This window comes from Lycorma delicatula, chromosome 6, assembly GCF_047948215.1.
Source record: "Lycorma delicatula isolate Av1 chromosome 6, ASM4794821v1, whole genome shotgun sequence".
NCBI classification, from domain to species: Eukaryota; Metazoa; Arthropoda; class Insecta; order Hemiptera; family Fulgoridae; genus Lycorma; species Lycorma delicatula.
The window spans coordinates 47537928-47555802 of NC_134460.1; the positions used below are offsets into that span (position 1 = coordinate 47537928).

At 33.5% G+C, this 17875-nt stretch overlaps 1 protein-coding gene across 1 annotated transcript in view; it reads left to right on the forward strand.

Moving 5' to 3' along the window:
• LOC142327045 (uncharacterized) overlaps positions 1–17653 on the forward strand; it is a 50223-nt gene extending 32570 nt beyond the window's left edge. The window contains exon 2 of the mRNA XM_075369814.1: positions 16741–17653. Within this exon, the coding sequence (XP_075225929.1) occupies positions 16741–17303 (563 nt within the window). The 3' untranslated portion in view covers positions 17304–17653. The remainder of the gene's footprint in view (positions 1–16740) is intronic.
• The last annotated feature ends 222 nt before the right edge of the window (positions 17654–17875 follow it).

A 17875-nucleotide genomic window follows, 5' to 3' on the forward strand; every position in this document is an offset into this window, starting at 1 on the left:
AGTTTCTAATGGGGTTAAAGTTATTCAATTCTGCACATACTTTGTTATATTCCTTTTATTGTTGAAATGAGTGCAGCCAGTGCCTTGTTTCAAAAATCTCTTTTCATTCATTGTAATTCTTAAATTAATGTCTAACACTTCCATAGAGTAAGATAGGTACATATACTGCTTTGAAATAGCTTATAAGATTTGTCGGATGCTCTATTTTTATATCCTCCTGCTTATATTATACAAATAATAAAATCTTCCTTTTCTTATTAAATCCACTTCAGCATGTGGAGTAATGTTCCAAAGTGAAGGTAAAATTAAAATTCTTATATCATTATTTTTTCCTATGACTATTAATCTGAGGTATGGAAATTAATCATTTACTGAAAAACTTGAAAGTTGCTTGAAACTTTACTGATGGGAAGTATAATGAATGGATTAGGAATCTACCGAAAGTTAGTCGTAAAGAAAACAAAACTTTAGGACAAGCCGTGTAATGAAATCTAATGATAAATCTACATTTCTTAATAAAAATTTTCAATCAGAAGTTGCTTACACCTGATAATTACTATAAGAATGAAGTGAAAAAGAAGCAGAAACAACATAGGAATTTCAGGAGTGAACAGCATCGTCAAGAGCAGTCTTGTATTAGGAGAGGCCACGTCATTTAAGAGGTCAGAAAAAGCCGATTAAAACAAAGAAATTATTTTAACTTATCATATAATAAAATATATAATTAATTAACTGATCAACAAAGGTTCTTTTTTATTCAGGGAGGACTGCTTAAAAAAATGACTTACTTACTACTTAAAAACTTTTACTTTACTGACTAGATTTGCCACATTGTATATCAGGTTATTGGGAGGGATATGGGGGATTGTAGTGAGGTGGATGTGTGCTTGCCTAGCCGTTGCAGAGTGTGAGCCTTGAAACTTTGATTTTTTGGTTTGCGTATGGAAAAAAAGAGAATACATGTAATTTTTGAATATTTTGGATTATATTCTGAAATCACAACATAAAAAACTTAATATACAGATGTATTGTGAAGCGACTGACTTCTAAGTTTTGTGGTGGGGAATAGGTCAGGGCGATGCATAGGGGATGAGTTTTTTGTTGGTCCATCTGGTGGAATCTATTGACTCTTACTGTGGAATTGGTTGTTTTTGCAGGTATGGGAAGTTAATTGGTTTGAAAATTAAATCAATCTTCTATTTTGTTCTGATTTATCGGAGTCTTCTTTAGAATTATTACTTGTTTCATTGTAGAAAAAGTGTTGTGAGTGGCATGGGAGTCGTGCTTTCGAGAACACCCCGGTGCGCCATGTGCGGGTGGCGGCCAGATGGCCCGTGGTCCTTCGGAGCGGTCCTCTTGGGCTTCTGCATCGCAGAGGCGGCGTCCGCCGCTGCTTGCCTGGTGTGGTTGCAGAACAGCAGCTTCTCATTGGGCAGGAGCCTGGCTGCTTATGAACCTTGGCTTGGCTGATCGCACAACCTTTATGTTTGGTGTTGGGATTGCGACTGTGAAGTGGGGTGTCTGCACACTTGGGAAGAGTAAGTTTCGTCTTGGGCACAGAAATCTGAAAGATTTGCATGTCCATGCCGCCCTCCGCGGCAGGGCCGTCTGCTCCAGGTCTTCTGGCTGCGGTCGTGGGCTGCCGTGGGTTGTCTGAGAACGGTCGTCGGCGGAGGCCTGAGCCGTGGCCCCTTCTGGAGCTGTCAGTACCAGGAGTCCTTCAGGCGCCGGGTTTCGCAGCGGAGGACCGGGGGCGGACCCCAGCGAGCTTCATTTGAAGCTTCACAAGTTTCCACGGTCGAGAGCGCATCTCTGAGCAGAGCCGTGCGGTTGGACGGGTGGTTACGCACTGCGGCCTGCGGAGCTGCAGGAGTTTGTGGCCTTCCAACTCATATAGGATGGAACTCCAACGCAGGGAGGGAAATGCTACCTCTATGTCAGTAAAAGTTACCAAACATATTTTGCAGTCGGCGCCTTCCACCTCGGTAAGAGCTTTTGAGACGCAATCGTCGGTCCCAACCCCTTTCATGAGGCCATGTTGGCCTCGATTTGGAGGACGGTTCGTGGCGATGCATTCCCGGAGCCGTTCCACGGCCAGCTTCTCGGGTGGCTTGGCGAGGGCCATCGGGAGGCTGATGGGCTGATGACTGTCGACCTAACTATAGTCCTTTCCTGGTTTTGGGGGCGCCCTCACCAAAGCCAATTTCCGGCAAGTCGGATGGCAGCCCCGCTGGGGCGCCTCAGGGGCTGCCTGCCGGGGGCTCTCTTGTGGCGGGTAGTGGGAGGTAGAGGGTGTCCGGGTTACGTTGGTCAGTGTCCGGTCCTTTCTTGGTGCCATTCGGGAGGGCACTTGGTCTGTAGTCGCAAGATCAGCGGCCCGCGCGCCGGGGATGGGGTCTCGCCCCCCCAGGCTGCGACTACTGCTTCATCCTCCGGAACGTCTGGAGGCAGAGTATCCGGGAGCGTCTGGTGGGTTGCCACGGATGTTGGCGTGTGGTCGCTACCGCCTGGCCCGCGCCGAGGGTTGGACGGTGCGTGCAATAGCTTGGACTTGGCGGCTGCCTTACAGGGGTTGGATTGGCGCGTGGAGCACATTGTGGAGGTGGAATTGATGGTTGAAAAATTCAGCTGGGCCATCAAGACTGGCTGCGACAGGGTTCTACGGCGGCCAAGGCCAATGGACGGACCCATGAGTAGTGGTCAGTCCACTGATGAGAGACTGCCTGGAGCCGTCATGACCTCCGCTTTTGGGAGGCCGTCTGTTGATCGCAGACGGCGGCCCGGGAAAAGGTGGTGGTCCTCTGACCTGAGCGTGCTGCGCGCAAGGGTGAGATCGCGTAGAAAGTACCACCAGCGTCGCCTGTTGGCTCGTGGTGGTTCGCGGCTGAGGCTGGGTGACCGGGCGCGGGTGGCTTTGTCGACCGCGGAGGACTGGATCGAAGTGCTGAATTTTGGGACTACTGTGCCAAAAACGAAGTTTGTGCTTCTCGGGTGTGCAGACGGATTGTTGTGCACTCGTGGCCCCAACATTGTACATGGGGCAGTGTGATCGGCTGAGCTGGGGTTCATGAGTGCCTGGGTTTTTGTTTGTTGAGAGAATTCTTTTTGGCGGCCGCATTGGGCGGGTGGTAGCGGACGCCGTCTCTGTGATGTGGAGGCTTGGGAGGATTGCTGTGAGGGATTGCAGGCTGTCGGGCCGTCATTTGTGCGTGGTGTCTTCGAAAGTGTCACTTTTGTACTTCGTCCGTTTGAGCGCATACGTTGGATCAAAATCTAGAACTTCTTCAGGGTTTGGGGAGTGTCCAGCGTGGAGCCGTAATCATGTGACCTGGTGTTTTTGAGACAGCCTCGTGCGAGTGTTGGGAGACAGCTCTCCCGTTCGATTTGGTGGTGAGGGTTCGGGCGGCTATGGTGAGGTTGCTAGGAGGTGGGGTGGCCGAGGTGTTTGGGATGCAGTTTTGGGCCCTGCTTGTGCCGGGGCGGAGCAGTGGCCGGAGTACACCGACCCTGAATTTCGGACGGCTTCTCCCACCTGAGGGGCGGGTTTTGTAGCCTCGCGGTGGATGCATTGCTGCGGGACTGGCGCGCCTCAAGTGGGTGGGGTCTTTGCATGGATTTGTACGGGATTGGGGCGATGGTAGCCTATCGTTTTATATGAGGGCATTGGGAACCCAGGTGCTCGCCAACCACGTGAATTTGAACCAATATTTTTTTCGGTCCCGCCTGGCGGCTGTTGACCTATTTGTCTGCGGGGAGGTCCGGTCGAGCGAGCACGTGCTATTCGGCTGCTCGGCTCTTGGGGGGCTGGAGCTCCGGCCGTCTTGGAACTTGGAGGTCGGCAAGAGGATTGGCTGCTCCTGGGCGGCGGGTCGGTGTGGCGTGGGCTGCGTTGTCGGCATGCGTGTGGGTTCCTTGATGCCTTTGCTTTTTTCAACCGGTATCAGTTGTTTGTTTGGGGGCTGGACTGCTGCCTCGCTGCTATGGGAGTCTGACCGAGAGTTGTAGCTAGCTGTCGGTCAATTAGGGCTCTAAGCTCTTTGGTATTGGTGGACTGGTGCTTTCCGGAGTTCAGCGGCCTGCGCGTGGTGGCTGATTGCCGTCTTGACGGATGGATTTGATGTGTTGGATGTATTTTGGTTGTTGATGTGGTCCGCCTACCCATTTTGAAATGTATGACAGGTGAGTGCTGGGACGCAGGGACGGGTTGTGTGTGGTACCATGCTTGGTTCGTTCGCGCAGTTGGGTTGGCTTGGGGAGCTGGTTGTGACACTGTTCACTGGGCTGATTCTAGGCTCAGTAGCCGTTTGTGGCACGGACATTCGGTCTTATGCTTTGGGAAGGTCGAGTGGACTGGTAGCGGGAGAAATGCCTTGCAACTCGCTGACTTCCCGACGATATTATACACCAAGTGAATGTCTTCATGGAAAAATGATTTAAAAACTTACTTTGCTGACTGGAATTTTCACATTGTGTGTCGTGTAGTTGGGAGAGGTATGGCGGATTGCTGTAGGATGGATGTGTGCTTGCAAAGTCAAGCGTAAAAATTCTTAAAATAAATATATAAATCTTTCCCTTAAAAAGGGTGGTACGTGGGTTTGTTTGTTTATTGTATGTGCTCACATATTTCTTTTAGCCGTTATTGGCGCAGAGTGGACCAATGGTAGTGCGCCGGGCTGCTGCGCGCAGCGCTTGAACGATTTATACTTCTTGATACAAGCGATTTAGTAAAACGATACCTAAAATTATATTTTTATTTTGGGGTTAAAAACAAGGAAAACATAGAAATTAGAGCCGAGTTAAAAAATCACAAATCATGAAACAGCTAAATATGTTCAGGATCTTGAAGCTTTTCGTTGTAAACGTTTTTGTTGTTGTTAGTACGCTAAGTTCATGAACGTTATTTAGTTAAAATTGAGAAAAAACATTAACAAAATCATGATTAACGGAACATAATCCAGGTAATATTTTCGCGGTGGGCCATAGGCCAAGCATTTCCCTAGATAAAATAATAAAAACGAATTAAATTTGTCACTTTCAGAATATAAACAAAGTACAAACAATTTTTTTTTATGATTTTTTATAAAATATGAACTACTTGACATTGTGATACTAAATAGAATAAGTATAATCACATTTAATTTTAGTATAAACATAGTTTTGTTATAAAACTTTCGTATTTTTGAATTCAGGGAACCCAAAATTTCAAGAAATACAAAAACCTCGGAAAACGTAATTTTTTACCAACATTAATGGCTTTCCATTTATAAGTACTGCAACAGTTTCAAAGATATGCATTTTCATGCATATTATTCTTATTACTATTTGTTTATTTATTTTGTATTTGTTAAAGGAATTAGGAGGGGAAAAAATCGTGAAATTTAAAAACGAAACGAATTACTGAATAACGTAATTGCAATTTGATTTTGTGTGTGTGTGTGTGTGTGTGTGTGTGTGTGTGTGTGTGTGTGTGTGTGTGTGTGTGTGTGCACGCACGCGCGCGTGTATGTAACGAACCAGTTAAAAATTTTGTGTTTTTCGGTAATTTTTATCTCATAGTAACTATTTATCTTGCCTCTAAAATTTGTTGCTGCATGTAAATCAATTCAAGTTTGTATTATATATGCGGTATATACCTTTATTGAATTTTTTTTAGGAAAACAAGTTTTGATTGATACAATAGTATAAAAAAGTGTATGTTACAGTTTACATATAGTGACATGATATGCGAGCTTTTTTTAGGAGAGTTTTCTGAATTTTTTTTCATGTAACTCGGTTGTCAATCAATTCTCAGTTTTCTCTTGAATCTCTTTCTTGTGCGCATTTTACATTTGTAGCCTACAGATGAAGTGTTTTTCTTCTTTATATAATATTTATGAAACTACTTTACGTTGCACCCTCTTACCACACGCATTCGCGTGTTTAAGAACAAGTCGTATGACTTTATCCTACAATCTCTTTTTATGTTTTTGTTTATTTTTTTTTAGTGAATTTTAAATTCGGAACCATAAATATTCACTTCTGTTTATCTTTTTTAAAATATTACAAAACCTGCTATTTTTAATGGTTTATTGCCATACAGATTTGATTTTACTAGACTCGCATATTATTTAAACTTACATATCGGTAAAAGTTTAATCGATTTTTGGTTTACTAAGTTAAATAAGGGTTATTGATCGTTTTCGATGATTTATAGATCTTTTTCCTATCAGAAAATAATTTTTAGAAAGCTCTTTATATAAGTATTAAAGCTGTTCAATTATTAAATGTGTGTTTTAAGTGATTTCCTAAATTTCTAAAGTCTTTATTTTAGCCTTTCTCTCCGAAAGCAAATACGTTTATCCCCATTATTTATGTATGATTTCTATATTTTTTAAATAGTTTTATTTTACTTTAAATTATTGTTCATTACCATTATTTATTAATAACTTTTTAAAATTATTTTTAGTTTTCTGGCATCATGTAAGAAAAAAGTATTACGTCTCATGACCCACGAACCCCAAAAACAAAAAATGTTGGGACTAATGTTCGTAAGTACGTATACAGTGTGTACGTGTGTTTGCATATGTTTGAAGCTTAATAATTTTTGACTAGATAAACCGATTTTCATGTAATTTGGTACAAAGACTCGTATATATGAGGCAATTTGTTGGGAAAGGTTTGAGGTCAATATTTTCAAGAAGTGGGGTAGATTGTTTGGGTTCAATTTTCTTAAAATTTTGAAAGATAACTCCACTTTACATTAAGCTCAGTACATGCAGACATGCTTATCTTTCCATTTAAAAACAATAGTCCCCAAATTCTTTCCCGTACCCCAAAATAGAAAAATCTTCATTTATCGCTATATTTTAAACGAATGTTTTTTATGTCTTGTTAGGCTAACGACGTAAAAGAATGCTTTGGGGACGTTATCGGGGTAGTGAGCCTATCAAATTTTAAAATATTGATTTTTGTAATATTTTATTAATTAAACCTTTTTTTTTTGTTAAATAAACCAAAGTTTAAATAACATTTTTAGTAATAATGTTAGAATAAAATTTCATCTTAATTCAACCCAACTCGCAAAAAATAAATCTTAAGTAATTTTTTATCGGTTGTATGTTTTTCAGTAGTATTTTTTTAGTTATTTCCATTTTACATAATAAACTTGGACAAATCAGAAAATTTTCTTTGTAGATTCTTGGAAGGTGGAGGAGCAAAAAAACTTACAAAATATATCAATTTTTGAAACTTTTTTCATGTACCATTATTTTTCCATTGTATAAGAATAAAAAACCAATGCCAGGAAAGTATTAGAACTTTGTTGGCAGCTTTTTTTTAAATATATTCTTTTCATATAATTAGCAGAAAAGTAACAAAGATCTGTTAGAAAAGAATTAATTTTTAGATATTTAATAGAACTTTACAAAGAAATAATTTTCTTTTAATAGATGTGTAAAGGAAAAAAAACTAATTATACATCTATTATTTATTGTAAAAATAATAATAAAGTAATAGTTACCATTATTAGTCTTATGACAAAAATAAATTTAAATCATCTTTCAATTAACTGAAAATTTGTTATTCCTGTTAAATCGTTAAATTAACTATTATATGAGTATTATAACAGCTTGTAAGCGAATGTGAATGTATTTATTCGTAAATTAATAATCATAAATTTATCAAATATAAAAAGGTATGTTATTTTTTTTTGGTTTTAACCTCCGTGTCCACCGTTAGGCATGCTTTAGAGGATGAGATGAATGATTTGTAGCGTGTGTGAAAATGCCATGCCTGACCAGTATTCGAAACCGGGTCTTCCGGATGAAAGGCCGAGACGCTACCACTCGCGCCACGGAGGCCGGCAGTAAAAAGATATGTAAAACTAAATAAGAACAACACTGTATGTGAATTATGTAACACTTAAACTGAATTTATAAGAAGCTAAACTTTAGTTCACACACGAGCCGAATTGAATAAGGTATTAAACAGGTCAAGATTAACTTATTTAAAAATTCTCTGTAAAAGATAGATTGCTTAGAATAGAAGATAAATTGGATCGTTCAAAGAATCTTACATAGATAGAGGGTGTACGAAATAGAAAATAACCAAAAATACTTAAAAGATCACTATATAAGAAGCGGATGCATTGATTTAGCAAGCTCTGAATCTATGGATCTATCTATCTATGGAAGTCTTGTTTATATGAATTCAAAAAATTTAAATCTGTTCATTATTCGTTTTCATTACTCGTTTACTTATACAGTTTATGCATATCTATATCTATATATATATATATATATATATATATATGTACACTCCTAAAAAGAATAAATTAAAAATTTAAAAACAAATAAAAAAACAATTTTTTAAATTACACAGGAAAAAACTTTTCCATTTCGACCTCAATAGAATAATCTTTGAAACATATTTTTTTTTAAGTTAGTGACAAATTTTAAATGAATTACGTACGAATACTCAAGATTCGTACGGAATTACGAGCGTACGAGATGTAGAGTATGAAATTTGTTTGAAATTGCCGCCGACTTAAAAAGTATAAGTTTTCAAAGATGGTATTGAGGGCGTAGTTAAAAAATTATTTTTTGTTCTTTTCTGTGTAATTTAAAAAAAAAAAAAATTATTTTATTATTTTGTGTTAAAAAGTTTAACGCTTTAGTGTTTAATACTTAAACGTATTAAACTATACTTAAACGTTTAAAATTATTAAATTAAATTTCTTTGCTTTTTTATTGTTACTTTTTTGTTTTATAAATATATTTTTGTCAGAATTTGTATTTTCCTAACTAAAATAAAATGGAGAAAAATGTAGTCTGGCTAACACATCTTCTCAGAATCTTATTTAGATAGAGGGTGACCCTCTATGTATGTAATAGTCAAAGTTTATCCTCGTACCTCTTGAAATTTTTGGTTCTTGGTTCTTGATTCCAAATTATAAAAAACCTAATAATAAAATTATATGTGTACTATTTATTATATGTACGCTATTTATCCAGGTAATGGCAAAACACGAGTGATGTGGTAGACTGAACACTAAGCACCGCTATTAGAAAACCGGTTACAGAAAGTAGTCATTTTATAAAATAAAAAAAAAAAAAAATGATCTGTTTGAATAACTTAAACGTAGCCTTTCAAATCATTCAGGTCAGAATAAATAATTAAATAATAATAACGCTACTTATTGCCAGTTTTTATTTTTTAATTTATTTTCTTCAAGCTTATATTGAAATATTTTTTTAATCGATTAAAAAAAAAGATCCTTTTATGCGTAGAAATAGGAAAGTTTTAAGGTCAACCTTATTATCTAATAATTCGCAAAAAAGTAAATAAATAATTCGTACCTTGACACTGGATTTCAACGCTACGTAGCGTTTACCTTGATATAACAACTGTCACTAATTTGACAGCGAGATATCCTGTATTTATTTATAATATATATTTAGGTAACGGTGAAACTAATTATTAATATATTTTTTAAATTATCCTCATTTCATTTAATCTTATGAGTCATTTAACCTTTAACTTATTTTTATGAAACACACTGACCTTGATAAACTAGTTTGATTTCCTTTTCTTTCACTTATCATTATTTTTTTTTTATGAAAAAATAAAACGGTAGCTTATATAACAAATGTTTATTAAACGGTATAATTCAACTGCAGTAATTAAGCTACGTAACGGGAGAAAAGCAGTTCTTTATAAAATATATATATATATATATATATATATATATATATATATATATGTTCATAATTCACATATTTCTAGCTCAGAACTGGTAGCGCATCAAGAAAAGTACAATGTCAATAATGACCAAAACTATTTGGTAAAAGTCCGAAATATATGTGTTTTCAAGATTTTTTCGGACTTTTACCAATTGACTTGGTAAATGTTAGAATTTACCGGTAAATCTTAAGTTTTACCGGTATTCGGGGTTTTACCGTAACATATACATAAACAGGAATATATTTATAATAGTTCCCGTTTGTTCGTAGGCTGGCTACATATTTCGCTTTGATTTCTGCGCAGTGTTTTGATTTTAATAAACTACGACATTTTTACGTTTGTATTTAGTTTCTATAGATTTTATTCATACCGTTTTACTCGGAATCAAATTCTCCAAAATTTTACTTAAAACTTTGATGGGTTTATTACCCATTTAATAAAGTTATTTTACGCCAAACAAAATAATATGTTTTTCTATTTTCGAACCCCATCTTTTGTTTTTTACACCGGCTATCTCAAAACATATTAAAAATACAGCTCTTGGACTTATTTTATTCAAATTTTCAGTGCCAGATTTTACATAAAACCGATAAATTTATTCCTTAATTTTGATCCTAAGACTTATGGTCTGGGTTAATTTCACCGAAGGCGCAGAAATCTTTCTCCAGAAGATACTTTCTTCTTCTGTTTAGCCTCCGGAACTACCGTCATGTATTTCTTCAGAGGATGATATGTATGAATGTAAATTTAGTCTTGTACAGTCCATACTTTCTAACGTAGCTTTACCGAATCTACGTTTATATGAATTTTCTTCTTTATTTTCATCTGTAGAACATGTTCTGAAAGTTTTTTACATTGTTCACGTGCGTATACATTCCAATCTATAGTATTTAAAGAAAGAGTTGTCCTGCATATCATTTGAGTGAATTTTTAATTCCAGTGAAGAAAAAGAAAACATTTTTAGATAGAAAATTTTAAACACAGGATAAATAGTTAATAAAAGAATAAATTGGAAGTGTAAAAAATCTAAGAAATTTTATATTAATCCTTGTGAGTGTAAAGGAGTAAAAATGTTTAATTTTTTATTCTTTTTTCATAGGCCTTAGGGCTCCATGATAAACCTTAAATAATACATAACATGAAGATTTGTACTTTCATGAACTATAATTTTTACCTACTTTAGGCCTATAAAAATTTAAGAAACATTATTCGTTTTAACTGAGTGATTCTTACAATATTTAGGCTTACCTCATTTATCTATTGTGCAACAAGTCAACCTCACCCTTCCCCGTCCAAAAAGAGTTAATAGATGGCAGAGCTCAAATATGTACTGTTATAAAATGAATAATTTCACGGTTGAAGTCCTGCTGATGAGTGTTGTTCTCCGGTAAGCCAATTACGATGGTTATGTACTTCTTTGTTTAATTCCAATTACCTGTTCTTAAGTAACAGTTATGTATTTGAGAAACGAAAGATAATTTTCTTTTTAAATTTTTATCTTTTATTATTTTTTAACATTAATTTATTATTTACTGTGAGATTGATTACATGAAGATTACTTTTTCACTAGTCCGTATACTTACGTATCACTATCTAAATTATATTATAAATAGATTCTACAAACAGTAATGTGATTTGTATATATCTGTGCGCCGGTGTAGTGTAGCTTGACCAGCTGTTTTCATTAAACACACAACTTTTAAAATATTTATAATTTTATTTAAATATAATATTATTTATTGTTTATTTAATTCAATGATTCTAATTAAAGCGCACGCGCATACCGTATTTGATCGCGCTGATATGGCGGTGCTAGTGGTCACTTTAAATATTATTCATTTATTTAATTTTACCGCTCACACAAACATATTTTTTCGGGGTGGGGATGCAAAATTTTTTTCAAATACTGTTACTTTTAATTGGTAAAAAGTGTACCTAGGAAAAATTTGACCTTAATTCGGCGAAATCTCGAAATAACTGAGTGTAACCTTGCTCTATAGCCTCACTCCCTTGACCTTTTAAGTTGAAAATTTAGTTGCATCAATGCCGCACATATAGACGTATATGTAGTACATATATAGAAGTATTACTTTTGTAACAAAACAAATACTTTATCAGATGACTGACCAATTTTGTTAAAAATCGGTCGAGTAGTTCTGGAAACATAAGGTGACTTAGAGGCCAACACCAAAACTGATCACGCACACGTGCGTACGACATCCGGAAAATTTCCAACCGGTTTTTTTGAGTTTTTTGAGGAGTCAAAAGGCCAAGATCCGGTGAAAACCGAATATGCCCAAATTGGACCGATTTCCATACTTTCCCTTCTATAGCTATTGCTCTGCTGTAGCGCTAGGCGGGAAACTGAAATGTACTTACATTTTTATTTTAGCTGCTATTGGTGCAGAGCGGACCGATGGTGGTGCGCCGGGCGGTTGCGTGCAGCGCACGATCGATTCATTCGTTCGAACAATTTATACTTCTTAATACGAACGATTTATCTAAAGTTATCATTGTGTCTTGGGGATTAAAAGGCGAACATTAGGGTTAGAGATGTGTTAAAAAATCGCTACTCAAGAAATAGGTAACAAATGTTCAGGATTTTGAAATTTCTCGTTGTAAAAGTTTTTGTTGTGGTTAGTACGCTAAATTCATGAACGTTGATTAGATACAGTTAGCAAAAAAAATTAACAAAATCATCTGTAGTGAAACATAAACCATGTAACATTTTCGCGGTGGGCGTAAGCCGCCCGCTTTTTACTTAGTAAAAATAAATATAACTAAAATTAAAAACGTTTAACTTTCGAAATATGTTGAGAAATATTTCAAGTAAATCTTTTCGGAACTCTAATGTATGCCTGTTAGAGGTACTGCAGATCGTGTTGCTCTTAATACTGCCTTTGAAGTGGTTATAAAATTTTTCAGCATATAGTCGAATAGTTAATCTGTGGTTTTTGCTTAATATAATTTTTTCTAGCTATCATACAGTTTAAATACATTTTAAGTTTGTGGCTTTCAAGTAGTAATAGGGGTAAAATTTGCATGTAGGGTTTAATATCTTTGGCAGCCGACAATTGGATTGGAGGTTTGATAAAATGAGTCTGCTTATTTCAACCTGACAACACCGGTATAAAAAAAAACATTGTTTTAAAATTAGCTGCAGAATTTTTTACGCGTTATCTTTCAATATTATTCCGTCGTTTTAAGTTTGTTTACGTATAATTTAATATTAATTGCTATTTTCAGAAGCATTAATTAATTTTATTATTTCTAATATAATTTATTAAGATTATTATTACGTCTCTGTTTATTTTCTGCCAAATAATTTTTAAGTTATAATAATAAATTACTTTTTGAAAATAGATGTATTATCTATATAAATCTTAATTAATTTTAACTTTTTCTTAATTCATCCATCAGTTTGCTTTTTATCGATCATTTCTTTTTCATTTTAATTTAACTTTTATATAAATTAAAATTTTTAATGATCGTATGACTAAAAAAAAAAATTTAAAAAAAATGAAAATTGTCAGATAGCACAAGCTTTAAGGGGTAAATGTCAGATATTATTCATTGTTAGCCATCATATCAAATGATATATCATTTTATACCTCTAATGAAATTCAGTTCTTTGCAATGATATATTGATTCAATTTATATTTACCAGTAATGATGTTAAGTTATTTTGCCAGTATAATATTCTGTATGCCTGCTGATATTTAATATAATTTTATTATTATTATTATTATTATTATTATTATTATTATTATTATTATTATTAATACGATAATAACGATATAACGATATTAACGATAATAATAATATAATTTTATTCCAATAATTTAATTTGATTAGTTATTGTAGAACAAATGTAATACGGTATTAATATAATTGTTAGGCGATTCATTTTTGAAATTTATTTTTAATTTTGTGGGCTTCCATACTCAAGTAGAGGCATTCGGGTAAAATTAATCTTTAAAAGAATAATATCGAACTGGAAATAAATTTAAAAATGAACCTTTTAAAATTAGTTAGAAAATCTGAATAAATGAAGTTAAAATATTCTGGGAAAGAATATAAAATATAAATCTAAATAAAAATTTAGTTTTTTACTACCTTGTACGAAGTAAAGGAAGTATTGTGTCCGCGAAAAATTTCGGTTTTCAGATTTCAATGGAAATATCCATTTTGACCATCCCTGAATCCATTTGACTAGTTTTGACGTGACATCTGAAAGTCTATCTCGCATAACTCAAAAAGGATTAGCTGTAAAATGTTGAAATTTTGGATTTAGAACTGTTGTAACATCTAGTTGTTCATCTCTCCTTTTGATTTCAATCGTATTAATCAAAAGTGTCCAAAAAAGGCCATAATCCAAAAAAAACTGGATTTTGAACTTATTCTTAACTGCAGCAATAAGCCCTCATTGTGAGCTTTTCAACGCTATATCATCATTAGTGGTATTTATTTTCACTGGTTCCAGAGTTATAGCCAAATAAAACTTTAATTAATGAAATATTTAGATCTTACAAGGAAAGGCACATCGGTTCGAATCGGTCATCTTTTTTTTAATTTATTTCTTTTAACTTTTTTTATTTTTTAATTTAAATATATTGGTTTAATAATTACTAATCCGTGATTGTAAAAAAAGTTTTACAGTAAATAATTTTTCAATAATAACAATTAAAAAAATATAGAAAAAATCGGACGTTATTAGTGAAATCAAATTTTATGTACTTTTAAAAATGTGTATATGTAATTTAATAGGAATTATTACATGTGTGTATATGTAATAGATTTGGTGAAACATCAGATTATTTATTAATATTAATTAAAAATTATAATTTAAAATCGTATTATTTTTGGATTTTCTAGTTTAATTTCTGTTTAATGTTATTTTATTTTTATGGAATGTCTGTTTTATTTAATCTACATTAAAGTTAAAAATATAGACCCTCACAAGAACCACATACACACCGAGGTATACATGCCCGATTTTTAATAAATTGCAAAAAAATTGTTATCTTTTAGTTCATTGCACCTCTAATATTGTCGGACAATATTCTCCTTAAGTCGGAGTTGATCATGATTTCGTTTATTTGTTCTTTGTTGTCAGTCATTTAATGACTCTTTGGTTTGATATAATTCTTCTGATCTTAATTTACGTACATGTTCTCTAGTTTTCAAATTTTCTGTCTGTTTGTATTCATCATCCTGTCTTAATCTTTTTATTCCTTCTTTGGTTTTAAATTTTCTTCCTCTTTATATTTATCATCTTCTCTTAATGTTTTTATTCTTTCTTTGTTACCAACATTTTCTTCCTGTTTATTTTATTTTTGATTTTTAAACTCTTCCTTCCTTTATTTGGTTTTAATATTTTTTACTCTTTAAATTTATCATCTTCTCTAAGTTTTTTTATTCTTCCCTTGTTCTTAACATCTTCCTCTTCATATTCATCTTCTTGTGGGTTTTTGAGATATATTTCTTCATATTATCTTTCTTTTTCCTGTATTTTTAATTTTTCATTATTCACCAAATAATCCAATAGTAAACGCTGAGTATTTTACACCGTAAGGTTGAAATTAACATTTGTAATTCGTATACCGGAGTTCTCTAAACGGAATAGTTTAATTATTGTTAACTTTTATTTATACGACACACCAGAAATCTAAAACTTTTGTTAATCAGCAACTCACAAAGATACGAATAATACTGATCTAATAATACGAGTAATAAAGGGACTTTATTATATTTCAAGTACGGTTGTTGAATTAATAACTGTAAAAATATTTGATGTTAATAAAAACTAATATTTCAGCAATTATGTAACTGTCCACTTTATTAAAGAATTGGAGGATTGTATCTCGCTTTCAAATTAAATAAGTTTTTTTAATGCAGCAAAAAATGTGTATATATAATTTAGTAAGCGTACAGCGAAGTCATGTGGTGTCCACATCAGATTTTTTACATTTTAAATGGAACAGATAACTTGTGAGATCAATTTAAATTTAAAATGAATTAAAAGTAAATATTTTTTTTTTTATTAAAAAAGTATACTTTGTCACCACAGACCATTGGAGTGAGATGGGCAAACATTTTTTGTAGTGATTTGAATGTTTGTTAATAGAACAAAAAAAAATTATATATTTATATTTATATATAAATTAGTATATATAAAAAAATTAAAATATTATATATTATATTTATATTTTTCTTTCTGGACGGGGGTGAATATTAAATAAAAACTTTTGGTAATTTATGATTTAGATAAAAAAATTTCAGCTTTGGAAATCATTTTTTTTTGCTCCAGTAGAGCCCCAATTAAGATTTGAAATTTTATTTCTGCCAGAACATCAGCATGCTTTTTTCCAATTTTTGAAAAAAATTAATACGTTTTCCCCCCGAAGTTAAAAAAAAATCGTTTCCAAAGACCAACATATGCACAAAGGTCTGTGTGACAAAAATAAATTTTTTGTCCTAGGGAGCATTGAAATAAAAAGTTTTTTTTCACAATATATACAATTTATTTAAATAAATTTTTTTTGTAATATCACCTTAAGTACATCATTTAAAAGAAATTCCAATTTTTGTTTTAGATTTTTTTGATCAAACTGAATACTTTCCCGTTACTACTATTTCAGTGTATATCGCTATAGACGAGAAGGTAAAAATTTTGAAGTTTTAATTTTGTTTATCTAAATTCGATTACTTTCAATACAAATAAAAAAATAAACAAAAATTTCCTACCTGCTAAAAAATTTTATATCAGCATACAAGGGAAACTGATTTTTATTTCATCATGTATATTATTTCATATTAGGATCGTATGTTTTGTTGATGTCTTTTCTATGAAACCCTAGCATTTTGTTAAAAAAAAAGTTGCTTGTTTTGTTTTTAAACTTCAGTCATGTTTGTTTCCCAACATACATTTTATTTGTACACCATTGGATTGAGTACAATTTCTTTTTAAGAATATTATTCATTTGCAGAATTGATTATATTATTATTTTTATTTTTTAGGTCTGAAACATAAAATAGTACCAAGACAAGCTGAAGATGATTCTGAGAAATCAGATTCTACAACAGAAGCTTCAGAACCAAAATCAGATAAAAAAAGTTCAACAACACCATCAGAACCTTTAGAATTGGATCCGGATACAGAGACTGTAACACCAAATAATACCAAACCAAAATTACCAGAATTTCCAGATTTATCAGATTTTCCTGAAATGTTTCCGCCTTTATCACCTCCAGGATTATTTCCTCCTCCAGGTCCTTCATTTTTTCCTGGGCCCTTTGCTCCAAGAAAACCTTTTGGTCCCCCTTCAATACCTACTCCAGATTTTAATCCTTGTACAAATCCTTGGGCTTTAGAACTGCTACCTGATGAAGGCAAGAAAACTAAACAAGATAAATTATTATCTAAAATGCAGTGTGATTTTTTGATGATGCAACAAAAATTTTCACAGTTTTATAAAACGGTTCAAAATGAACTTGATGAACTAAAAAAATTGAATTACAATACTGTTGCTCGTTTAGCAAGATTAGAATCCATCTTAAGAAGTGCATCACCATTATTCTAATGCTGTAATTTCACTGCAAATGATAATTATAATATAATTATTTTCTTACTTTCAAGAAAATTTCATTATTACATTGTAACTTTGAAAATATAAATCATCTATGTAAATTTGAGTTACTCTAACAGAGTGTAACTCACTTGTGTGATTTTTTTATATCTTTTTAAAAAAAAATCTATATTTTGTACTTGTAAAATAAATGGAAGTTGTATTATTTTCATGTCATTTATGTGTACTACTAATTTAGTTAGATTTAAGAATTTCTTCTACTCTCATAGATTTTTTTCTAGTACAATAAATTATGAGTCATTTAAATATTTTATTTGATTAATAAAAAAATAAAAAATGTTTTATTATTTGTTTTAATAACCTTAATAGTTATGTCATTTAAAAATAGATAATTTAATAAATTTATTGTTATCATTATTCGCTCTCAGCTGGCTCATGATTAATGTCGGTGGACAGAAGGCCAGCAGGCAGTGACTGCTGATGTCCACGGTGCATTCCTCCTGTTCGGGTAGGAAGTGTGGGCCCAGGTTTTAAGATCCGGAGCGGTTCGCGAAGGTGCAACGCAC